The sequence below is a fragment of the Helicoverpa zea genome, chromosome 12, assembly GCF_022581195.2.
Source record: "Helicoverpa zea isolate HzStark_Cry1AcR chromosome 12, ilHelZeax1.1, whole genome shotgun sequence".
Classification (NCBI taxonomy): domain Eukaryota; kingdom Metazoa; phylum Arthropoda; class Insecta; order Lepidoptera; family Noctuidae; genus Helicoverpa; species Helicoverpa zea.
Genome location: NC_061463.1, coordinates 9791877 through 9818766, shown reverse-complemented (window position 1 = coordinate 9818766; position 26890 = coordinate 9791877). Strand labels below are relative to the sequence as shown.

Genomic DNA, 26890 nt, shown 5'->3' with positions numbered 1-26890 from the left:
CAGTTTACAATCAGAATTCACGTCAGCTGGCTGACCTCAGCCCCTGTATTATGTGAATTGTGTAAGCAATACATACAAATAAAATTGGTATTAAATAAATAGTTTTCCCTAGAAAACAGAGGATCACTTCATAAAAAATGCTGAATTCAAGTAAGTCATTTTGTACGTCAATGCTTATTTTTCAATTTTTGCTTGTGAGCAGATATTTATTTTTTTACAATTTGTTAGTTTTTCGTGGTCTCCTGGGCACGGAGGAAGCTCCGACCAAAGTGATAGAGGTGCGGTCAGACAACTACATTTCAAGGCCGATACACTACCGTGAAGATTCGATGTTACTATATGGACCAAAAAATCCCCCAGACGGCAAAAATACTAAAGAGAAATACTACGAAATAGTACTTCATAAACCCTTTACTGAGAGCTTACATCAGATGTACAGGTAAGATATTATTAATGGGTTTGACTCATTGATTTATTTAAATTGCCAATTGTTTTTCATCTTTTTGGCATTGTTCATTGCTTATATACAATGAGAATATTATTCAAATTAAATTAATTTAATTTCAAAGAACTAAGACATGGTATGCCTTGGTTTGAAATTGGAATATCCAGGCTATTCATCTATAAAAAGGAGGTTTCTTTTAAATAAAGTTAAAAGATACTTATAATTAAATGTTATAGTAATCTTAAAATGATAACAGTTTCAGAGTGATTTGTAGTTTACTAATCTTTGTAGTTAGTAGACTGAAGATAATATGAGCACTAGAAACATGTTATGTAAGAAGAAACATGTTTTTCTCTCTAATCATGAGTTAATCATAAATAAAAATAATACATGTCATCATTTACAATAAATACTTAAATTCTATCAACCTACTAATATCTGTATTGTACTAACCATAATATTATGCACTGTCATTATACAAATAAATCAAGATAATCCAGTAATATAATCACTAAAAATAACTCGGATTAATTAAATTCAAAATCAAATAATAAATGTCCTTATTTTTTTATACATCAATTTTTTTCCAAGTGTATTTAAAGTTTTATTTAATTTTCAGCCTATTTCGTGCAAAAACCTTAGAGTCAGCTGAGGAGAAATTTATAGTATATAAAGAAAGAATACCTATATTTATTAAGATTACCAAAGAGGTGAGTTTCTTATGTTTAAAAATACTTTTGAATTTTTTCTCTATGATAACGATGACAACATCCTGTTAATCCTTTCAATCTTGTGCAGCAAATTCAATGTTCAAGGCCAGTTACAATAGCCTCCTTTTCAGCTAAACACCTTCATATAGCATGCGGGCCAACTGGCCGTCTGTTGACATAAACTACACTCTGTATAATTAAAAAAAGGAATCTAATAAAACATATATTTCCAGTGCACAGTAGCGATACTCCAGAAGCTGTGTGACACATTATCGGAACACCAATCATGGACGATTGCTCACATGGTCGCTCACTTCGGCCTGAGCGAGCTTTTCAATGATCCTGAGGTCCAGAAACATATTGATAGCATTGATCCTTTGACTGGAGCTACACCATTAATGGTAAGTAAATAAATAAATAAAGTAATTTTTCGTAAGTCTGCAAATTATATGTATGGCAATCTATACCTACTTGCTAACACATAAAAGACGAAATATTTGTATCAAATGAAGGCATCAATATCTCAAATTCTTTTTAATATTAAAATGCTGCATACGAAATACTTGAGAAACAAACCATATTTTATTCTGCTATGGAAAGTACCATAGTTCTTTGGGATTTCCAAACAGCCAGTCTCTGTTTATTGTAGAAGAAGTAAAGCAATTTTAAAAACTGGCGTTACTCTGTTTTGAAGCTGATTAATTTTGGTTATTCATAATGGGGTCATTGGAGGTCACTTGTCTATACTAATATTATAAAGAGGAAAACTTTGTTTGTTTACTGGATCGATTTTAAATATTCTTTCACCATTAGAACGCTATATTATCTGCCAATAACGTAGGCTATATTTTATCGGGCAGTAGCTCCCACGGGACGCGGGAAAACGGCTAGTTAAGAATATAAGCATATTTGTGCAATTATTTTCCTTAATCGAAGGAAGCTTCATTGAGTCATGCCATCTTGGAATTCCTTTTTTATGGAATTCGTCTATGTCAAGGAATTTTTTCAGTAAGTGGGTCAGGGATTCAAACTATGCACCTTCCCATCTCCATGGAATCAAATGAAATAAAATAATTTCCAGACGATTAAAGCAGTAATTTACTTCATAAATTAAATATATTATTTTTAAGTAGAATGTACTATTATTTTACTCTTAAAGGAACCATGAATTTACAGTAAAATATATAACTGATTCACTGAAATAGTTCAGTAACTAGAGCGTATTGTATATTCCCAGCCATTGCATAGTTATACACTGAAGTACAAAGGTCAGCCTCTGTGATTCATCTAAAGACTTATACATACATAATAATATCTAGCTATGTATGTAAACTGTAATGACTCAGTAGAACTTGTCTGGGAATCATTGTACTTATGTGTTATTGTTATGTTTTTTTTATTTCCTTCTTTCAATTCATTCGTAATGATGACTGGCTGATACTATTTATATGAATCTGACAAGGTTTTGGCGAATATATTTAGAATAAGTAGTCTATTTAGTAATGGTAATATAATAGAGGATGTGTTTGCTTGTGTGGCTGAAATGGCTAATCTCGGGAACTCCTGGTTCGATTTGGAAATATACTTTAGTGTTAGACAGCTCATTTGTCGAGGGATACTTAAAAAAATTCATCTATCATCTGTCTGATAGATTGAAAACTGACGAAAGTTGAAACAAAAAAAATGCAACTTTATATTTGGACACGTGAAATATTCTCCCCACGAAGGTAAATAAATAAAAACTGTGATAAATAATTTCCCGTTTTTTTCAGGTGGCTGTAAAATCATGCAATGTCCGTATGGTCCAAAGTTTAGTCTCTCTGAATTCTTCGCTCGATGTAATTGACCTTGAAGGTAACACAGTGTTCCACTATGCAGCAGCCAGCAACAAAGAAATTATTAATGTAAGTCCTATTGATTTTACTATTTTTACACTTTCACATTAATCATGTTGGTTTTACAGGGCTAATTTAAATTAACATGTTTCACGATCTGCGACCTTATTTCTATGATATACCTATGATACAGATTAGAATGTCATTCTTCTTCTTTCGTGTCGATGACATGTCTTATAGTGAGACTACACTTTGTCAGCCCAATATGCCGCCACAGCGAGAGCACGGCCGGATGCGCTCATTAAGTCCTCCCGCGAGCAAGTTTCAGGGCACAGTGGACATGCGATTAGGCGGGACGTGGTCTGCACAGCAGCCCTGCACTCGCACCCAAGAATGTCATTGAAATGTATATTTTTCTGGTTTTAAATAGAACTTTCTTGACTTGATGTTAACGTTGGAATTTGTCCAAATGGGTGTGATATGATTTGAGTTTACAAGGCAACATTGGATAAAAAAAGCTGATCTCACGCGTGGAAGATTTAGCATCCATTTGCATCTGTTTTATTAGTTATTGAAAATACTGAGTTTGACAAGGCATTATAATAAAATTTAACATAAATTGTACACAAAGAGAAGGAAAAACCTTTGTCTTGTATATGTGTCACGCCATGTTAAAACTTAAATACATTCTCTCTTGAAATTCATGACTTTTAAATGGATTAAAATCTCTGCAAAAGATAAGAATTGTGTTTAAGTACTGCAATTCCTACTATATTACGTAAACTTACAAACAAATTCTATAGATAGTAAGCTACTTATCTCTAGAGTTTGTATACTTATTATATCTTTTAATTGGAAGTTACACATATACTCAGAAATGCTCTAACTATATGATCTGTAAGAAAGTTCTTACGAGAATAATTCATTAGGAATGAAATCGTGGCCTAATATGACGTGATACATAGGCATCCCTATCACTGGTCAATAACATGCTTTCAGATAAAACATAAACAAAGATAGCAAAGTAAATAGATATGATAAAATTGGGTCACAATAAATCCGACAAAAACTTTTAGTACAATATTAATACGGTACTGTTTTTCATACCTACCTACTTATTTTATTTAAAAAACTGTCCACCATTCGACTGTACATAATGTAAGCACAGTCCGAAGTTGGCTATAGATAGTGTAAAAGTCAAAATTTACTAAATAAGTACCTACTTATACGCATGTGCGTGGCTTTAAATGACTAACTTCAGAGGCCCAAAGTTATTTGACGAAAATCAAGTATCTACCTACATTTATGAGCATCTCATGAAGTTATCAATAATCGCGCATTCAAAGTAAGATAATCCATTATTTGTGTTATACGTCAGCTAACATCTTATTCTCTTTCAAAGTCTGCCTGAATGACGTAGGCACACCTACGTATTAATTTATGCCTTTGCATAATGATAGGCTGTTAGAAGTACTAAACTCAAATCAATATCTACAATATAGACCATTTACAGGTTCTTTTAAATTAGAATATTTTTTGAAGCAGTAAACTTGTTGGATGTTAACCTATCTAAAGATTTTTGTCAAAATCTCTACAAATTTGGGGAAAACAGACACTACTATGTACCTCCTTGATAGCTTAAAGGTTATGGCACATTATAGCGGCACCGCAACAGCATGGCTCCACACCAGCATTTAAGGTGTCATTCAATTTAGAGCATTAAATCGTGTATATTATAAGATATTTCGTAATGTCAATATAAAAAAGCCAACGGCGAGCAGTCAGCGTGCTTGCCGCTTCCACACAACTCGACTCGCCGCCCGCGTGCTGCAAGCGAGCGGTCCTCATGCGTACAGCGCGCCGACGGCGTGCTAATTGCGCGCCTACTCCGAGCCGGCAGCGAAACAACGTCATTGCGTCGTGTTCAATCATAACATCAATCATAATCGTCTTAAAATAATATTGAGTTTGCGGTGAAAGCAAGCTTACACCTCGCGGCCGGCGCGCGGCCGGCGCGCCAACGGAGCGCCAACGGCGCGCCGGCGGCGAGCGGACAGCGCGTGGTTAGCGCGCTGACAGCTAGCCGTAGTCTTAATTCGAGGCGACGCCGTGCTGCTGCCGTGCTGTTGCCGTGCTGCTACAATGTGCCACAAGCTTTAATCTTTTGTTACTTTTACAAACCAAGTTTACAAGCACATAATCGTACCTTATCAGACGTCAGTAAATTAGTGACTCAGTCCGAGTGTTAATCTAATGTTAACTTGTAAAGTGACGGCCACAGATATAGATAGTGCTAGACATGACAATTGCATCTTTTTTAAATGGACACGGGTTCAACGGTCATTTATCGGTATTTATAGTTCGGCCATTCAGAGAATGCGTTCCTGACACGTCGCGATTGAACTGACGACGTAACTTTGCAATGGCGTTGCAGTTACGATAAAAATATTTTTGCTGGTTGTTTACCGTTTTAACAATTGAGGAGCATTAAAACAACATTATTATATCAATAATCAATGAATGTTATAATTTTGTGCCAAACTGAGTGTCAAATAACTTGGTAAACAATATTTTTCTAAATCTATACTGCGCTATTACAAGGTTATGTCAGCGGTTTATATTTTGTAGTGCTGTGCTAAAAATAACAGGCAAGTATCGTAATCTGTTCTTATACAGTTATAATATAAAATAATACGTTTTGATTTTCTTTTTAAGAATTGGAAAATAATGGACTATAAGACTTAATTATAACGTTTATGAAATATAAAAATAAAACTATGACCAAACCGCATTTTTATACTTAGATTAAAAATGGTAACCCCAAATGGCGTTATGGGCCGCCATTTTGTGACGCTAAAACAGTCGTCCGTTGTCGTTTCGTGCGCATAGACCACGTTTTTCAAGTGTTTTCGATCTGTTTTTATTTGATTACCCGGCTTTTGTTAGACCGAGATATCAGGATTGATTCTGTTATTGATAATAATATAATTATACATGTAGGCGAAGATGATGATGAAGACACCACCTCCTCAAGCAAATCGGAGTCTGATTAATATTCTGTTCGCACATTCAATTCAATGTACTTGTAACAAAGAATAAATAAAACAATTTTATTATATGAATATTACCTTTTTTTGGTTTCCACTTAAATAACTAAAATATAAAACAAATGATTCCGCCAATTTAAAACGAAAATAATCTTAAAATAATGCGGCGGTTCATTTTGAAGGAACGGTAACGAACTCAGTGTTATGTTGTGCCCATCACTAGTCGTGACTAACTGATAGGTGTCAGGAACGCATTCTCTGAACGGCCGAAGTATAGTGCAGTGATTATCAAGAATATACACCTAATCCTTATGTGTCACAATCCATAGTCGAAAACTACATTTCCAGTATTGTATTACATTTACATATTGCATTGAGGATACTTAGGTACTGACTCTATCTTAATCCGTTAACCCCGCCACGGATGCAAGATAAATTATCAATTAGAGTGTAAACCGCAGAAAATTGGGATTCTCTTTCTTTGTTTATTATCATTTTTTGAAATAGATACTATTTTTTTATGACAAACACGGAATAAAATGAGACAGTCAAATCTTATTTCACTTGTACTATAGAATCTGTACCTACTCTCCGTAACTGTGAATTTCTATTCTATCCATCTATTGATATCCATAATTGATATTGACCTAACGACAAAATTCAATCCCTAATCGTAAATAAACGGATAGATAGATAGATAGCATATAGAAATCCAACGTTAATCTCATCGTTTCCACCAGGCATTGGCCAGCAAGAGCCCTTCCTCCCTCAACGTCTACAACAAGCAGGGCTACACCCCCCTCCATACAGCATGCCTGGCCGACGCGCCCGATTGCGTACGCGCACTCATGTTGGCAGGCGCCGATGTCAATCTGACAGCTGCCAAACGATCTACCAGCTTGTTACCAGGTATTGTTTGACACTTCTAGGTGATGGTGTGATTTGTGTGTCATGTTTGCAAGCCTTATTTATTTATTGAAAACACCTTAAATCCTCACAGGACTTATACTAATACGACAGCTAAGAACTTAACACTGTTTTAAAATTACATTATTTACAACTATTGTATTACATATTATTCTGCTTGCCTCGAATTACTCAAGCGCTATTTAAGGGTGCGTCTACACGGAGTACAAGTAGCTTGCGCATGTTGAGGCACATGCGTAGGTTACATGCATTTAAAAATCGTGCGGATCCAGCGACTGTAAACATTTTTGCGCATGTACCAAAGCAAAATACTCACCCATGTGCTCTTGTCACTTGTCACTTGCGCATTTTAACTTGCACCGTGTAGATGCACCTTAACTTTAACGGCCATTTCCAATGTTCTATGTTAAGTCCATTTCACGAAAGAAGTCCCACAGACGCAGCGCTAGTGTCTATGCGGTAGCTTAGTAAATACGTACAAAAATATAATATACTAGCTTCCGCCAGCGGCTTCGCCCGCGTGGTGTGTTGATAAAAAGTAGCCTATGTGTTAATCCAGGGTATCACCTATCTACATACCAAATTTCAATCAAATCGGTCCAGCCGTTTTTGCGTGATTGAATAACAAACATACATCCATACATTCTCACAAACATTCACGTTTATAATATATGTAGGATGTAGGATGTAGGATTATAGTTCCACAATTTTCCTTCTTCGGGTATTCTTTCGTGAAATGGACTTTATTTGCTGATTTGCTTACTAGAGAATTTAGAAATTAGATTATATTTAGACATTATTGCATATCAAATTCCTGTGCCTGTTTCTAGTAAGCAAAACAACAATTAGAAAGAATTTTGGAATCAGTTTTTTTTGTAGCAATTAATGTAGTGTGACAGATACAGAATGAAGTTTGAACTGTCCTTAAAATTGAGTGGCGTTTCAGTATTTCTGTTGAGCGTATAAAAGTAGTTAGTCGGTGGCGTTAGAATGAGGTATTTAAGTGTTCAAACAGCATGCATGATGATGAAACGCCATGTCGAATACAAATGCTATTGAACGCTACTTAAATGTTGCTCCTAATGGTGTATCTTTGCAGATCTAAATGTAATGTTATGGACAGTAGTGTTTTAAAAAACAGTGGTCAGGCACTTAAATACCCCATTTTGAACTTCTCAATGTCATTTTTGTCCTTTGACATTGAGTTTTTCTGACAGGTAAATGTAAGTATTAGAAACTTCTAAAAGCTTACTTTTTATTTTATTTATATTTTAATAGCTATATAATGCAATTCCTTGTGTCTAATGGTTATGGTTTTTTTTTCACAGTTTTTCCTTTAGTTTTCCTTGTCACGCTAAAACCATAGTCTAACTATATGCAGTAGTTCAACGGGTATTTGAGACAACTTCGTTGACCCACTGTATATTTTGCTTATGCTTTCTGTGCCCTATTTCTAGCTCGTGCCGATAGCAGCATGACGGCTTTTAGAAAATCTGCTACAATACTGTCAGGTATTATGTCTAAAATATGTTCTTTGTAAAGGCTACTAAATACAGTGCCGGCCGGCGGTGGCGCAATATTCACCGGATTGCCGAACCTAAAGTCCCGGGTTCGAACCCCAGCGGGGTCCAGCAGGGCCAAGGCCTGCCGTGGCTGCGGGATTGTTCGAAAGAGTTACCGCAATCCTGGTACATAAAAAGCCTACGAAGGAACACGATGATTTTTAGTCAGTAAAAGTCTGACACTGCCTCACCGCTGCTAACCCACAGCGGGATTCTTGGACTCATTTGATGATTTGTACCATCGGAGAAAAAAAAGATCGTGGGTTCGATTCCCGGTACGGTACATTTGTGTGATGAGTATGCTTGTTAATAACTTATCATGGGGCTAAGTTACCATGTGCGAAAAAGGTGTCCCAATAAATTTCCTACTTGTAGGTACATATATGCCAGTGGTGCGTTCAGCATAAACGGCACAGCCGTCGGCACTGTGTATACTAGCCATATTATTTTTTTGCGAGATGTGTGCTGGAATTTAAAATAATCTGGTGTTGGTTGATGTATTACTTTATGCTATGTGATTAATTTAGGAATGGGTGCCGTGTGAACTATCTGTGTTTAAATAATATATAAAGGTTTCTATAGAATTAAACAAAGTCTTTAATTCTGATTTGAATGGATCAACACAATAATTATAATGTGAAACGGAAATCACTATACGCAATTGTTTAAAATACCTACTACGTATTGACAGTCATAACCACATTAATTTGTCCATGTTCCGTTCACAGTTAATAATTACTAAATTAATTATTTTATACATAGTCAATTCTATTTAATTTTAAAGATTTTCTTTTTCAATTATTTAAAGCATGACGTAGTACCTTTTTATTTAGAGCCCAAATTAAATCAATTTCAGGTACTATAATTGAACCTTCAAATAAAAACCAACTACCTCGTATTTCCAGGCATAGTAGGCGACTTGCTACACGACAACCAACCGAAACTATACCAACAGGACATGAAACACGGAGGCACGCCAATCCACTGGGCCATATCCCGGGAAGTCATTGAGGCACTCGTCGACAAAAACTGCGATATTAACGCTCTGAACTTCGATGGGAGGACGGCCTTACACATCATGGTGTTAAGAGGTCGTCTCGAATGCGCTATGGCGTTACTCTCAAGGGGGGCTGAACATTCTATAGGGGACAATGAAGGGAACACTCCCTTGCATTTGGCAGTTAAACAAACGAACATAGCAATAGTACAAGCGCTGATTGTTTTTGGTGCTAATTTAGAAGCAAAGAATAATATGGGCAATACGGCGAGACATATTCTGCCTACGGAGATGTCGAGCAGCAATTATGATAAGATTCTGTATGTTTTGCATGCTGTTGGTGCTAGAAGGTGAGATACTGTTTGTTGATCTTTATACCTTTAATCAGGCTAATTAAACCTTGATAGCAAGTATTAATTTAACCAAACTCAAAGAAACTGCCCAATCTCTCATTTTTCTCAGGCATCTTTCTTCTCAAAAAAAGTCGTCTGCATATAGTTAGGGTATTTAAAAAAAACTCAAGTAAAAGAAGTTGCAATTTTCCTTGTCCAATTGACCTTTTTAAACCGACTTCTCAAAAAGGAGGAAGTTCCTAATTTTTAGTTTTCGGTGTTTTTTGTTGGGCTAATTTACCTACTTCGTTCTTCAGATGTCCTCCTGAAGTATCAGGCTGTGGTCCTGGATGTTCAGCCCGAGGTGATTACAATGGAGTGCCACCTCCTCCCGTCGCCAGGAGTTCCACCAGGGACCTGGTCAGCCAGATGCTCTCCGTCGCAGCCATGGAGAGAGCTGCGTGTTACGATACTAATCAGAAGCAGGGACGGTGAGATACATAGAATTGTAGTTTCGCTAAGGCTGTTTTTTTATTCCAGATAACAAATAGGTTTTGGTCTTTGGACGCGAATGAAATGTATACAGTAGGCACTTATCTAAAGATAAACAATCCTGATATAACTTTTTATTTCAAAACTTGGCTTAATATGTGGCAAAATCTATGTAAATCTTAAAATATATAGCAGACACTGTCTGACTGTCACGTACTGACTTGACAAGTCACATATTTTCTGAACAAATATACCGTCGATATTTGCGTTAAACTAGTTTAGTAACGATGACTAGTCAAACTTATGTAAATAGATATTAGGTTAATGCATGGAGAACGAAATGGCTAGCGGAGATGTCATACCGGAAAATCTTCTTAGGAAATAGCGCGCCAAAATGTAGATGAGGTACTTTACTAGCTCTGCCTTTAAACACCTTATATGCAACCCGCCCATTATTTTTAAAACAAAAAAAAAACACCAATCAATCAAGACCAATCTTTGACAGATTGGTTTTCATACCTTTACCTACCTTCTTCATGTCATCTCCGCGTCTTTCCTCCCTCCGTGGCTATAAGCAATATACGATAGACACATAAGAAATGTCGGATCTTCCCGATCACTATATTTTCATGTTGCAATTGCAATTGTATTCATGATATTTATCAATTTCTTCCCTATTCCAGGTTACTCTGCCTAGACGGTGGTGGCATTCGTGGCCTAGTATTAGTCCAAGTGCTAATAAACTTAGAAGAAGCTGTAGGCCAACCTATAATCCACTGCTTCGACTGGATAGCAGGCACCAGTACGGGAGGCATTCTGGCCTTGGCCCTAGCCAGTGGGAAGTCGCTCAGAGACTGTCAGAGACTCTACTTTAGGATGAAAGAATTCGCCTTTGTTGGCATGAGGCCTTATCCTTCGGAAGCCTTGGAAACTATACTGAAGGACTGTTTAGGTTAGTATGACATATTTTTGATGTACTTTTGTCAAAAAGACAGCAATACGCGCGCAAAAATTGACCCTTTTTTGTACATATGGAAAAGTCACACCTAGCAGTTGTTATTTAAATGTGGATTAGTGTACTTTACAATAATGTTTTAATGATTCCAATTACTGTTAATTACACATAGTGCTCGCGAAAACACCCAAATTATATGTAACCTTATTTCATTAAAAATTTTATTCTATCGTCGGAATCATTTAAAAATCATCATTAAGTCCTTGTAATAAGGTTGAATTTCGTTCATCAGGTACCGAGACAGTAATGGCTGACATAGAACATCCAAAGCTGATGATCTTAGCAGTACTAGCCGATAGGAAACCAGTTGACTTACACATATTCAGGAACTACAAGTCTGCGCAAGAGATTCTTGATGACCACAATGGAACCACAAGTAAATATTGTGTTTTTATTTGTTTATACATATCAATAGCAGTATTTAAAGTATCCATTTGTTTATTGATTAACACATTTTTACATTTCTTTTTTTTCATTGCTTTTTCACATTTGTGAGGTTTTTTACAAAAGAACATTTAAAAATAAAAACATCAATGTACTCAATCTGTGAATGACCAGTAAATGGCTAATTTGCAGATGGATTAAAACTTAAAGTACCTACTATTAGTTCTATAGACTTCCTGAACTATTTACCTTAAAACACCAGCGATAGGGATGATTTTTTTGTTTTTACTAGGATAGTTTTATTAATATTTATTCAAAATACGAAAACACCAGTGAAAGTATAGAAAATATTTTGACCACTTTAAAACGTCCCTAGGTCCTCACGCAGAAGCCGGTGATCAGGCGTCAGTGGTATCCCTGGCGGCGCCGCCCCCGCCTGCTGAACAGTTGGTGTGGCAAGCTGCCAGGGCCACGGGTGCTGCACCCTCGTATTTTAGGGCTTCAGGCAGGTAAGGCATGGAGCGATCGAGAAGTCGTACATATTTCTTCATGTATCATTTACATATATAATTTAATTGTGTTATTAGTCTGTAAGCTATCTGTAAAATTAAATAAATAAATAAATATATCGTAGGGTTCTCTGGCTCTTGTTTACAATGCCTCACAGACAGGGTTTTAGTCAAAGCGAATAGTCTTCTTATAAGCTTTTAATCATAGTTAAAATAATTAGTTACAATAAACAATAAATTAAAATACCATTTTTTCCTTCATGACATTTTTCTAGTGACAGCTTTAAAACAAAAGTGCAGAACAAAAGAAGAACAAAGAAGAAAAAAGTAAAAGAGGTTTCATTTTCTGTCCATGAAGTTTTGACGTTTAACATCCTCCCCCCCCTTGGGGACATGTTCCCCAAGGAGCTCATGGGAATCTATAGTTCGGCCATTCAGAGAATGCGTTCCTGACACGTCGCGATTGAACTGACGACGTAATAACATTCATTGATTATTGATATAATAATGTTGTTTTAATGCTCCTCAATTGTTAAAACGGTAAACAACCAGCAAAAATATTTTTATCGTAACTGCAACGCCATTGCAAAGTTACGTCGTCAGTTCAATCGCGACGTGTCAGGAACGCATTCTCTGAATGGCCGAACTATAGTAGGGCTAGTCGAGAGACGGGCCTATGAATGACGCCGTTCTCTGTCTTGACGTCGACTACCCTGCAAACACCGTCAGTTCCTGATAGAGATATAGGATAGAGCTTCTGAATGCGGCCCCATAAGCCATTTCACGGGTGGTAGGTGCTCGTCAAATACGAAGACCAAGTCGCCGACACGAACTGGCTGCTGTTCTCGCTGCCATTTTACACGCTGCTGTAGAGTGGCTAGATAGTCCTTTGCCCAACGAGACCAGAAGTGTTGCCGTAGGCGCTCAATAAGTTGGTACCGGTTGATACCAATCTTCTCAGTCACGGGTGATGGCAGCGAGGTTAACGGTCTACCCACAAGAAAGTGCCCAGGAGTAAGTGCGGAAAGATCGGATGGATCAGCTGACATTGCAGTAATGGGACGCGAATTCATGAGAGCCTCAATTGGTGCAAAGAGTGTAGATAACTCGAAGGTTAAACTAGAATTACCCGCTATTCGTTTTAAATGGAATTTGGCCGTTTTGACTCCGGCCTCCTAGATTCCCCCGAAATGCGGTGCATATGCGGATGAGAGTTTAAATTGTATGCCTGCTCCGCCCGCGTAGTCGCTAATCAACCGCTCATTTTCTCTGAACAGCCTTTTCAGTTCGTTATTAGCACCTACAAAGTTTTTAAGTTTTCTCTCTGTGACACCTTAGCTAATAGTTCCAGTGAATTGTTCAACTCAGAACAAGTAAGTACACCATTAAGTTTAGTACTCAGCCTATTACTGTTGTTTATACATTTAGTACATAAGCAAATATCCTTTGTAGTTTATATAGTTCGGAGTTAATTTTGAAATGGTACAACGTAAGTTGTAATAGTTTGGATATTTAAACTTATTTTTATTTCAGGCAAGGTAGAAGAAGTAGCTTTAAGTTGGGGTCATTCATCTTCAGGCTTGGTCAGAAATGAAGGACCATGCCACCAAAGAGTATTATTATAGAGAAGCCGTGGTCGAATGCCCCTGGACGCCATATCAGCAGGATTTTACTCAGATGATACATGACGCCAAGTAGATCAGATAATTCTCGAATTTGTTCAATACGGTTACTTACATAAGTTTTAAGAGTTCTAGGTGGAGTTTTTAACTACCCTAGAACTATAGTTGAATCTGTCCAAAATACTGAGCGTGAAATACTAAGGTTTAAAGAATGAAGGACTTTGGAATATAGTTTAGCACTAAGTAAAGCACCTAAATTGTTATTTGACTTTAGATAAATACATGCACCATATGCTTCTTGTGAAGCATCAGAAAAGCAATAGACCTATATATAAATAGGAGAAGTACAGAAAATGTATCTAGGTATCTGAGTGAAATATTCAGATTCTTTATAGAATTCTTTCCATGACCTTTTAATATCAGTTGGGATTTCATTACCCCAGTCGATTTTAAGTAACCAAAGTTTCTGTAATAAGATTTTATGTAAAATGGTGCAAGCAAATAAGGGACCTAAGTGATCAAGTATTCGGCATGAATTTGATAATATAGAGCGTTTCGTTGTTTTAGGAGTAGATTTAGTTTCAACTGAATAGTGCAAAATGTCAGGGCTAGGTGACCATTTCAATCCTAAAACAGAAGATTCTTTACTGAAGTCCTGAGATAAGCCAGTAGTAGTTAATTCGTCATAGTCTGATCCAGTGTATAGATCATCTGCATGACAGTCATGCCTAATCGTATTAGCAACAGTTTCATTAGAACTCTCGGATGCGAGCTGCACAAAACACCTTGTGCTCAAGTTAGAATGAGTAGTAATAGAAGGAGTAGATCTCACACCGGTCGGGCCTGAAACGAGCCAACCCAGTTTAGATTTTTGTAGTGTAGGTTTATTTTTTCCTAATTTAATTTGTTTAGAATCAACAATTTCCCAGTAAACATCAGCACCTAGCAGTATGTCTATTTCAGAGGGTATATAGTAGGTAGGATCTGCTAGGTTTATAGATTTAGGAAAGTTCAAATCAGAGGAGTCAATAAAGGAATTAGGCAATGTGCCAGTAATCTGAGGCACAACAAGACATTTTACATTAGTCTGAAATAAGTTAATCCGCGATTTAAGTTTTATGTTACACATTTTATTAGTATTAGTCACTTTATTATTTATACCAGCAATTGATATGTTTGTATTGGAACAAGACAAGTTCATTTTTCTCTGCAATCTTTCAGTAATGAATGAAGACTGACTTCCATTGTCTAAGAGAGCTTTAACCGTATAATTCTCAGACTTGAGCAGTGCATAGCAGGATCTGCCCAGGTTTTGCCACAGAGTGTGACACAGGATTAAACAAAGCAATAGTAGAAGTTACCTGGGAAGAACTAGCTTCTTGAGGAGGTGACATTGCAGAAATCTTGTCAACAGATGAGTTTGCCTTGTCAGTGTTAGACCGTGATCTATGTAGCAATAAATTGTGCTTTTTATTGCAGAATTTGCAAGAGTGATGATTACAGTGAGTGGAGAAATGACCAGGACGCAGACAATTATGACAAAGCTTATGCTTGGAAATTTCATTAAATCTAGCATCTACAGACATATTCTTAAACTTTTCACATTTATATAGTAAATGATCTTGTGAACATACAACACATTTTTTATTATCATTTATGTTAGAAGAAACAAGTGACTTGGTTTGTTTAATATCTTTAGAATAATATTGTTTATCAGATTTATTAGTATTAGTAGTGTATTGCACGGTTTCTAAAACGTCAGCACGGTCTCTTAAAAAGGTATAGAATTCCTCAATTGTTGGAGCAGTGGTAATAGTATTCCTATGTTCCTCCCACTTGCGACTTGTGGCGCCATCTAGTTTTGATGCCATGATGTATACAAGTAAAATATCCCAGCGGGATTCAGGATCATTTAAAGAAGACAGGGCTCTAATATTTTTAGAGTAATAATCTATCATGTAACGCAAAGATTTGTAATTTTCTTTAGTTATATTGTCGAAATTCAAAATAGCTTTTAGATGGTTATTAGTTATTATCCTTTTATTATCGAAGCGTTCAGTCAATATAGTCCACGCTAATTTATAGTTGGTAGCCGTGAAATCAATGGACTTAATTACATTAGACGCTCCTGACACTAATGAAGAACGAAGGTAATGAAACTTATTTATTTCAGAAATACTGTCATTATTGTTAATTAATGAATCAAAAGTGTCTCTGAATTCCATCCACTTCAAATAGTCTCCATCAAAGGTAGGCAACTGAATGGTAGGCAATTTAATATTGTGACTATAGTGGCTATCCTGTTTATTACTTTGAGAGTTGGCTAAAGAATTATAGTTCGTATTTCCAGTAGGGCTAAGATCTTCGATTAACAATTGAGCTTTAGCAATATTAGAACAAAAGTCACTTTCTATCAAGTCATGTTCTTCCAACTGTGTGGGATCTAATTCTTCAATTTTAGTTTTTAATTCATCAAACTGTGTGAACAATTCTTTAAATTTTGTTAGTTTTATCTCGGTTTCAAGTATGATTTGTTTAGTAATGCTATCAGTTTCTATCAGTTTAACAGATTTTAAGTATTTATCAAATAAAGTTATTCTAGCCTTTATTGAACCCCGCTGCCGAATAAGAGCTTTTAATTCAGCAGACATAGTGGAAGCTTATAAGAACTGAACAGGCCGTCAAGAAATAAGTTATTCCAGTATTAGACACGGTATGTTAAGTTAAAGAAAGCAAAGCCAAACCGTGCTAGTCGCGCACAGGCAACGACTACGAACTTCAGTCAGCGACGCACGCGAGCAAAGCAGGTCACACAGCACAAGATACAGCAAGCATTTGCTGTAGCAAGCAAATAGAGATATCTAGCAGTAGTAGCGCATTCCACAGGAACCCAAGAAGCAGGTGTACACAGCGAATCTGGAAAATGCCAGGGTGCGTCCTTAAGCGAGATGCAAGTAGAAGAAGTTCAAAGTAGGAGGTTAAACTTTCGTTACATAGATTAAGTAGGTTGAGGCATTTCAATTAGAGGTTATCTGACTCCAAAGTTAATAGAACTAAGATTGGGCGTACTTCCCTATGGCCAAACCGCGTCACTCACTACCACATTCCGTTATGAGCATGACAACGGCTGAGTCCGGTATGGTCATCACGCCACGGCCGCCGCCGCCACGCCGCCAAGTCTTGAATTTCGGCCGCGATCACGTCGGGGTCACCAATGTTTACAATGCCTCACAGACAGGGTTTTAGTCAAAGCGAATAGTCTTCTTATAAGCTTTTAATCATAGTTAAAATAATTAGTTACAATAAACAATAAATTAAAATACCATTTTTTCCTTCATGACATTTTTCTAGTGACAGCTTTAAAACAAAAGTGCAGAACAAAAGAAGAACAAAGAAGAAAAAAGTAAAAGAGGTTTCATTTTCTGTCCATGAAGTTTTGACGTTTAACACTCTAATTTTACAAGTCCATACGCAGTTGAAAGTCAATGTTTGTGGGAAGGTTTGCGCAAATTGCGCAATGATGCGCAAACTGAGTGATGTTGTGCATATTGTTTTTTTTTGCGCAAATAATATAACATATAAAGATGACTTTATGTGCTTTATTTTTTTCGCAAAGATTTGCGCAAAAGCATACGCCGTATGCTGTTTATGTGCCATTTTTGTATCCTTTATCATTGTAATTGTTTAATCGAATTCGCAAAAGATTACACACAATATTAAAATGTGATTCTACCAATAATTTGTGTCCTCAAAATTCCTGTTATTCCCACAGATATTTAGACGGCGGTCTAATGGGTAACAACCCAACATTGGACGTGCTAACAGAGTTAACTGAACTGAATCTCGCGCTGAGAGCTACGGGACAACATGAAGAGGCTAAGAAGACTAATCTTAAAGTAGTCGTGTCTTGTGGTACAGGTAAGATAACCTATTCATTCTACAGTAGAAAAATCATTTAACCAAAAATCTTTGTGAACTAAATATGAACTGTTACAGCCTTTTTTATCGTCCCACTGCTGGGCTGCGGCCTCCTCTCACACGGAGAAGGATTGAGCATTAATCACCACGCTTGCTCAATGCGGGTTGGTGATTTCAGACTTATATAGTCCAGGTTTCCTCAAGATGTTTTCCTTCACCTTTTCAGCCATTGGTGTCTAAGATATTTTTATTTATTTATTTAAATAGGTTAACCAACAATTATTACACTTTTTCATCACTATAACTAAAAGATAAAACACATGTGCGAGTATAATAATCACTTAAAGGCTAACACAGCATGCATAATAGTAACAGTTAACAATAGGTACATTATTTATAGAATATTACAAACTGATACTTTATGAAAAACAATGGACAGAAAAGTGAGTTACAAAATAAATTATACTAAAAACATAAAATTAAAATTATCTATTACAGTGCATTTTAGTAGAAATTGCTTTACGGAATTGACCAACACTGTCACTGTGCACATCAATCACATCGCTATAGCTGTTCATAGTTCTGCACAGTCTGGGTATAACATGGTTTGCACCCAACACTGTCCTTCTCAGGGGTGGGCACAGTGGCGTTATTGGTTGGCGGGGATATCTCGAGGGAGCGCGAAACCTTAGGATACTGAGCAAATCGGGACAATCTATTTGGTTCCTAATTAGTTTGAACAAAAATAGTGCATCATATGCTTCTCTACGAGATGATAGTGAGTGCATCCTGAAGTATTGGAGTCGGCTGATGTAGGATTTAAGAAGCTTAGCTTTACCCGTTGAGTAGGCAAGGTGCCACAAGAACCTTTTTTGTACCCGCTCAATTCGCAGTATGTGGTCCGCGTAGTGAGGACGCCACACAACACTACAGTAGTCCAGAGTACTTCGTACAAGACTATTGTACAATAGGATCTTGGTGCCACTCTTAAATTCTCTGGAGTTTCTTATAACAAAACCTAACATTCTACTGGCTCTTTTAATTATGTTCTCTATATGGGGCAGGAGGGTTAGTTTGCTGTCGAAGGTGACTCCTAAGTCCTTGATGGTTGTTACTTCTTGGATCTTGTTATTTTCTATGAAGTAATCTGAACTGACAAACTTAGCTTTCCTGGTAAATTTTAAATGGTAGCATTTTTCAGTGTTAAGCTGCATTTTATTGTTACTGCACCATTCTATGACCCGGTTCATGTCTTCTTGCAATAGTTCGCTATCTTTTGGGAACTCTATTCTTCTAGCGAACTTCAGATCATCGGCATATAGAAAGCAGTCGGAAAAGTGGAAACATTCCGGCAGATCGTTTATAAAAATGTTAAATAAGACCGGAGCGAGGTGAGAACCTTGGGGGGCACCCGAATTTATACCTCGATTTGTTGAACGAAAACCATTAATTACAACGAATAATTCTCTTTCTGTTAGGTATGATTTCAACCATTCTAAAAGGGGACCCGTGATACCATATGCTGCTAGTTTATATATTAGGATTTTGTGTGAAATCTTATCAAAGGCTAAAGTCTGTGTAAATGACGTCATATTGCATATTTACATCCAGTGCTTGCACTATAGACTCCATGAACGATGTCAAATTCGTAGATGTAGATCTACGTGCCACAAAGCCATGTTGTCGGTTGCTAAGATATAACCCTGTGTGTTGTTGTATATAAGGGCAAATCAGAGATTCAAAGACTTTGGCAAAGGAAGAAATAATGGAAATTGGCCTATAATTAGCAATAAGTTCATTATTTTTTTATTTATGTATTGGCACAATCTTTGCCTTCTTCCATTCGCGCGGGAACTGGCCTGACTCTAATGACTTATTATAAATATAGTACAATGGAGTTGTAAGAGCCGATGCACAAGCAGATATGAAAATGGGGGGAATGCCGTCTGGACCCGCTCCCTTGTTTATGTTCAAATATTTCAGTTTTTTACACAAACCATCGTGATCGATAGTTGGAATTGTTAAACATTGGCCATTGATTTGTAATGACTGTAGTAGAGAGGAGTCTAAATTGATGGTCATATTTTCATCATCAGTGGCGTACACTGATGAGAAATGATCGGCGAAGAGGTCGCAGATGGTTGAGGGATCGGATGTCGTTACATGCCCGTTAGACATAGTTAAGGGATAAGGGCTAGAACCACCTCGTTTGTCTTTTATATATTTCCAAAATATTTTTGGATTTGTTTTTATTTCATCCTCTAAAGTTTTTGTGTAATTTGAGTACAGAGTTTTGGCTAATTTCTGGCATCGCTGTGTAATGAGTTTTAATTCTAATTTGTCTAGTGGATTTTTATATTTCTTGTATCGTAACCTTAATTTATATTTCTCTTTAAGTGCCCTTATAAGATTTTTGGTAAACCATGTGGGATACCGATTATTTAATGGCTTACAATTGGGCACAAATTTCTGAATGGCATCCTTTAGGATATCGTAAAAAATGTTAAGCATTTCGTCAACATTGACGGCTTCTGCAAAGAGCTGATGCCAATTTTGCTCATTTAAATAATTGTTAATTTGCTCGTAATCCGCTTTATAGAAGTTAGGTCTCGTGGTCTGGCTGTTGTATGATAAGCTATTCTCTTTCGGGAATGATAAAGTTATATCAAGGGGAGGGTGCAATATATCGATGATGGATAAAGGATAGATGGATTCCGATACTAAACAGGATGACGTGTTGGTCAATACTAGATCCAATATACGCCCTGAGCAGTTCTTTATAGTATTGTATTGAGTAAGTTTATTTACATTCATAAGGTCAAGGAGTCGTAGACATGTAGCAGGTAAAGTATAGGTACCTGGATCCGACTGCCAGTCTATTTTGGCCAAGTTAAAATCTCCTACTATACAAACAGGCATGGTTGAAGTGTCAAAGACTTTGTTACAGTGTTCAATAAAATGGTCAAGTCTTGTAATAGATACAGGTGGCGGGAGGTATACAGCACAGAGGGCAACTTGACTTGATACATTGTTACTTGATACATCTATTGTAACCCAGAGGTCTTCACAGTTACTTTGAAATGATTCAATACGCCTCGAACTAATTTTCTTAGAGACGGCTATCAATACACCACCTCCATTTTTATTGTTGTTGTCAAATCCAGACGATTCCCTATCTCGCCTATAAACTATGTATCTGTCGTCAAATAGCTCGCCGTCGGACACACTACAGTTTAACCACGTTTCTGTTAAGATTATCGTAATTTGAACAAGAGAGATTACAATAAAAGTTATGTGTTTTTGTTCGAAGACCTCTGCAATTCTGGTAGAATAGTTTTAAACGAGTGAATTTTATATTATGTAAATCTTTAAGCATGCACTGTTTAAAAAAAAAAGAATAGAATATTATCATACAATTTTGCAAAGACTATTATTACTCCTAATTAGTATGGATTCAGCTTCGTCTGTTTTCCTTACGAAAATTTTACCATTTCTGACCCATACGTACTTGTAGCCCTTTTCCCTTGCCTTAATCCTGCATGCTGCGTGAAGAGCTTTGTAGGTTGGACATAAATGTTCAGCTATGTACACAGGTGTTTTGTGGCCGATGCATCCCAGGTTTTCAGCGTTTAGCTTTTCTTTGGAGTTCCTATTGTATTTTATCGTTGAGGCTAAGATTTGATCTCGTAACTTTGGCGAGGATAGTTGTACAACGATCGACCGAGGACGGGTGTTAGATGGGTTAGCTTTAGCCACACGGGTACAATGTAGGATGTCTTTTTCTTCTATTTTACAGTTCACAACCTGTCCGATTTTGGTAACAATTTCATAGATATTTTCGGTCTTCTTTTCAGGAACGCATTGAATTTCTAAGTTGTTTGACCTTGACTGTTGTTCTAAGTTCGTGAGACGCATAGTGAGGTCGCTGACGGTATTTTTGAGAGCCGTATTTTCTGATTCGAGTCTCCCAACAAGTGCTGTGGTTGACAGCAAGTTACTTTCAAATTTTTCAAATCTATCATTCATGAATGATATCGATTCTACAATTTCTTGCATGTCTTTTTTGATATTCTGTAATTCCTTGCTGATTGTACTTTCGGTCGTTTTATTAAATTGAATTAGTATTTTATTTAATTCTTTTTCCATTATTTCTTGGATCATGCATTGAAGCTCCTCGTTACCTTGCTGTCTTGCTGGCGACGGTGATTTCAGTGACGGCGATGGAGGGCCCACGGCCACTCTTTTATTGCCTCTGGTTGTAGAAATATTTCGTATCGGAGTTGAGTCCTTCTTTCCGGATTTAGAGGAACAAATTAAGCAAGCGGGACATTTCCAAGGGACTGCGGATTTGTTAGGAGATTCCGTGAGTGATACGCATTCGTAGTGGTAAAGTTTTCCACAAGTATTGCACGCTATAGATTTCTCGTCAGGAACATTTAAAGTATTACAACATCCCCATTTCGCCTCTTTTGAAGACATATTAATTGTTAAAATAATGTGCCACTTAAAGGCAAGCAGATGTGTAGTCCTCCAAGAGAAAAATTATGTAGGTAAAATACGTTGGCGCGTCTGTGTTGCTTAATCACCGCTGCGAGCGACCGGTTGAGTCATATATTGTAGGCGCACGCAGTACGCGCCCTTATGCGCTCCACGTAACCGCGCGAATTACTTGCACCGAGCGAAAAAACTGATTGTCATTTACTCGCCAGGTAGTTGTCAAATATTTTGTTCGTTATTATATTTTGCACTATAGTTCGGCCATTCAGAGAATGCGTTCCTGACACGTCGCGATTGAACTGACGACGTAACTTTGCAATGGCGTTGCAGTTACGATAAAAATATTTTTGCTGGTTGTTTACCGTTTTAACAATTGAGGAGCATTAAAACAACATTATTATATCAATAATCAATGAATGGTATAATTTTGTGCCAAACTGAGTGTCAAATAACTTGGTAAACAATATTTTTCTAAATCTATACTGCGCTATTACAAGGTTATGTCAGCGGTTTATATTTTGTAGTGCTGTGCTAAAAATAACAGGCAAGTATCGTAATCTGTTCTTATACAGTTATAATATAAAATAATACGTTTTGATTTTCTTTTTAAGAATTGGAAAATAATGGACTATAAGACTTAATTATAACTTTTATGAAATATAAAAATAAAACTATGACCAAACCGCATTTTTATACTTAGATTAAAAATGGTAACCCCAAATGGCGTTATGGGCCGCCATTTTGTGACGCTAAAACAGTCGTCCGTTGTCGTTTCGTGCGCATAGACCACGTTTTTCAAGTGTTTTCGATCTGTTTTTATTTGATTACCCGGCTTTTGTTAGACCGAGATATCAGGATTGATTCTGTTATTGATAATAATATAATTATACATGTAGGCGAAGATGATGATGAAGACACCACCTCCTCAAGCAAATCGGAGTCTGATTAATATTCTGTTCGCACATTCAATTCAATGTACTTGTAACAAAGAATAAATAAAACAATTTTATTATATGAATATTACCTTTTTTGGTAAATGGAAAAGCGATAGGGCCAGATGGAATACCAGTGGAAGTGTGGAAATTATTAAAGATGGATGGATGGAAATGGCTGGCTTTATTCTTCAATAAGTTGTTGCAAGAGGAAACTATACCAGACGAGTGGTGCAATAGTTTCCTGGTGCCCATTTTTAAGAACAAGGGTGATGTGTTGAATTGCAACAACTATAGAGGAATAAAGCTAATGTCACATAGTATGAAAGTGTGGGAGAAAGTTATTGAAAGGAGGCTGAGAGAAGAGAGTGATATCGCACGAAATCAATTCGGTTTTATGCCTGGTCGGAGTACAACGGACGCTATATTCTGTATTCGCCAATTGTGCGAAAAGTACAGGGGTGCACACAAAAACCTGCATATGGTGTTCGTTGACCTCGAGAAGGCATATGACCGGGTGCCTCGTGAGGTTTTGTGGTGGGCCCTTGAGGAGAAAGGTATACCAGGGAAGTATGTGCAGTTGATCCGAGCGATGTACGGCAGATGCCGTACAGAAGTCCGGTCCGCAGCGGGCACTACCACCAGCTTCAGTGTAGGTGTTGGCTTACATCAGGGGTCGGCCCTCAGCCCGTATCTCTTCCTGCTTGTAATGGACGCGCTTACGGCAGATATACGGGAGGAGGCACCCTGGTGTATGCTTTTCGCCGATGACATTGTTCTGGTGGGGGAGAGTGGGCCAGAGGTCCAGAGTAGACTGGAGGCATGGCGGCTGAGACTGGAGACAGTGGGTTTAAAGGTGAGCAGGAGTAAAACCGAATACCTGCATTGTGATTTTGGCGGTATTTCGGGACCCATGACCATAACCCTAGCCGGCATGCCCCTACCAGTTTGCTCCGACTTCCGGTACCTTGGTTCACTCGTCCAAAGTGACGGTGAGGTGAACAGGGACGTTACGCATCGGATCAATACTGGATGGATGAAGTGGCGACAGGTAACTAGCGCTATTTGTGACCCGCGGATGCCCCTCAAACTGAAGGGCAAAATTTACAAATCCGTCATTAGACCTGTCGTCCTGTATGGATCGGAGTGTTGGGCATTGAAAAAGAGGGACGAGAAGAGAGTGCATGTAACAGAAATGAGAATGCTGAGATGGATGTGTGGTGTTACAAGAATGGATAAAGTGAGGAATGATTACATTAGAGGAAGTCTGAAAGTAGCGCCAGTTACAGAAAAGATGAGAAGTAGAAGATTGTCGTGGTATGGACATGTAATGAGGAGGGATGATACGCATGCAACAAAGTGTGTGCTAAGTATGAATGTAGATGGATGGAGAGGAAGAGGAAGACCTAAGAAAAGATGGATGGATTGCCTGAAAGATGATATGAATAGGAAGGGAGTGAGTGTCAGTATGACGAGTGACAGGGGAAAATGGAAGAAAATGACATATTGCGCCGACCCCAAGTAATATTTGGGAACAGGGCAGGAGAAAGAAGAAGAAGACCTTTTTTGGTTTCCACTTAAATAACTAAAATATAAAACAAATGATTCCGCCAATTTAAAACGAAAATAATCTTAAAATAATGCGGCGGTTCATTTTGAAGGAACGGTAACGAACTCAGTGTTATGTTGTGCCCATCACTAGTCGTGACTAACTGATAGGTGTCAGGAACGCATTCTCTGAACGGCCGAAGTATAAAAACCTTTAATTTGAAGTTTTGAACACTTTTCGAAGGTTTTTATTAATAATTCACTGCACTAGGTATAACTTGCTACTTAGCACTGATGTTAATAACTTAATAAGTAATATTTGTTGAATTACTGACAAATTAAACAGAGAGTGAGTTTATGTACGTGTCAACAGTTTGGTCGCTAGATCAAACATCGAACATTTGTATATACTTAGAAAGTACATACAAACTTAGAAAAGTTGCATTGGTACTTGCCTGACCTGGAATCGGACCCACACCCTCATACTCGAGAGGCTAGTTCTTTACCCGCTAGGCCACCACGATTTAAATATGAACAAAAAGCTAAAATTCTAAATAAGTAATGCAAGGTATTGAAACGGTTTTAACCGAATTAGCCTACTCTTGAGAGATATTTGAGATGATTGGTTCACATTATCATACTAACAAACTATTGAACCTTTGACCCATTTGTTGGCCTTGACCCGAAGAAGTCACATTAATTTTCCCTGCAGTATCATATAAAAAGCTATTTATAACGAATGTGTTCTTTCTCTTTATTTCAGGTCTAATTCCAGTATCGAAGTTAAAAGACATAGATGTGTTCAAACCAGAGAGTTTGTGGGACACTGCGCGACTGGCTTGGGGACTATCAGCCATCGGAGGTCTACTGGTCGACCAGGTACAAATTACTTAATTCTTACAGCCCGGTGGGGGTGCCGTACTACCGGTCCACCGTATATAAACAAACATGATACAATCCCCAGGCGACTCAGTCAGACGGCCGCGTGGTGGACCGGGCCCGGGCGTGGTGCAGCGCGGTGGGGGTGCCGTACTACCGCTTCGCGCCGCAGATGTCGCGCGACGTGGCGATGGACGAGCGGCAGGACGACGTGCTCGTCACCATGCTGTGGGAGGCGCATGCCTACATGTACGCGCACAGGGACAGGGTCAATGAACTCGCTGCCTTGCTTCGGGATGACCGTAAGTACCTATTTATTACACTTATTATTTTCAGAAATGCTGAGATTTTTATTAATTTAAAGTAAAATAGACTATTTGAGAATGGATTTTGAGTTTTCATTGCGAGTCGTCTTAGTTGACTACTTTGTGACGACACTCAGTCTAGAATCGTCAGGCATGCCTGAAATGAGACTTCTATGTCATATCTCTGGAAGTAAGATGATAGTTTGCTTTGAGAATACTTCATGTGCAAACACCATGTTGTCTATGTTTCAGAAACATCTAAAAATTGATCTGCACGATAGAACTACACGGGTACGTAAACCATAGCTTATAGTTAACTAATACGCATAATATTTGAATATTGAATGTATATTTAACAATTTGTCTGACATTATATAAATTGGCAGGGTTTAGTTAAGTAAACATCTTAGTTATATGTATAAGGTATTTTTTGTTTTTTTTTGCTCTGACAACTAGAACAATTAAAGTAAACAATATTTGTTGTTGTTATCACATTCCTAGTAGGAATATTTGACATTTATGACGATTTAGTTTTTATATGACGTAAAAATCATTCGGATTTTCTGTCATGAAAATAATAGTGCTAAGGTCTTTATTTTTCGAAAAAACATCACAGTTAAATGTGCAATATATTTTTCTGTTATTTTTATTTACTAGTAGTTTGTAAGTGTTGTATGAAATTGTTGTTTTTATGATTAAACCTATACTATCTGCATGTATAAATTAATTATTCATGATGGCAACACTTGTATTTTAATTACAGTGTTGCTACACACTTTAGTCGACAAATGTGATTATAATATAGCATTCCCACAATACATTATTCTTGACATAATATACTTCATCTTTAATTGCATTCCTTAAAGGAATTTATACATTTTAATGTATTCCACATCTTATTTATAAATTGCCATAATATATTGCATTTTCTGTA

General features: G+C 37.3%; 1 protein-coding gene and 1 long non-coding RNA gene across 3 annotated transcripts; both read left to right on the top strand.

Annotated features, from left to right (window-relative positions):
• On the top strand, positions 1-26890 carry LOC124635208 (85/88 kDa calcium-independent phospholipase A2). Of its 2 annotated transcripts, XM_047171032.1 has the most exons (16): positions 1-150; positions 229-439; positions 1065-1155; positions 1389-1556; positions 2928-3059; positions 6778-6946; positions 8422-8475; positions 9432-9873; positions 10173-10346; positions 11031-11299; positions 11595-11738; positions 12123-12255; positions 17650-17795; positions 25536-25651; positions 25737-25953; positions 26209-26890. In XM_047171032.1, the coding sequence occupies exons 1-16, from the start codon at positions 138-140 to the stop codon at positions 26223-26225; spliced, it is 2496 nt and encodes an 831-aa protein (XP_047026988.1). In that variant the 5' UTR covers positions 1-137; the 3' UTR covers positions 26226-26890. The 2 variants fall into 2 exon arrangements, with proteins under 2 accessions (XP_047026988.1, XP_047026989.1); XM_047171033.1 differs by lacking the exon at positions 8422-8475.
• Positions 13079-15510, top strand: LOC124635212. The gene is made up of 2 exons (XR_006984977.1): positions 13079-15264; positions 15357-15510. It is a non-coding gene; the product is annotated as an uncharacterized LOC124635212 (long non-coding RNA).

Bases quoted from the DNA above. Each gene is read 5' to 3' on its own strand.
- LOC124635208 (XM_047171032.1), top strand. The intron at 440-1,064 runs GTAAGATATTAT...TTTAATTTTCAG, and splicing joins AGCTTACATCAGATGTACAG to CCTATTTCGTGCAAAAACCT. The intron at 9,874-10,172 runs GTGAGATACTGT...TTCGTTCTTCAG, and splicing joins CATGCTGTTGGTGCTAGAAG to ATGTCCTCCTGAAGTATCAG.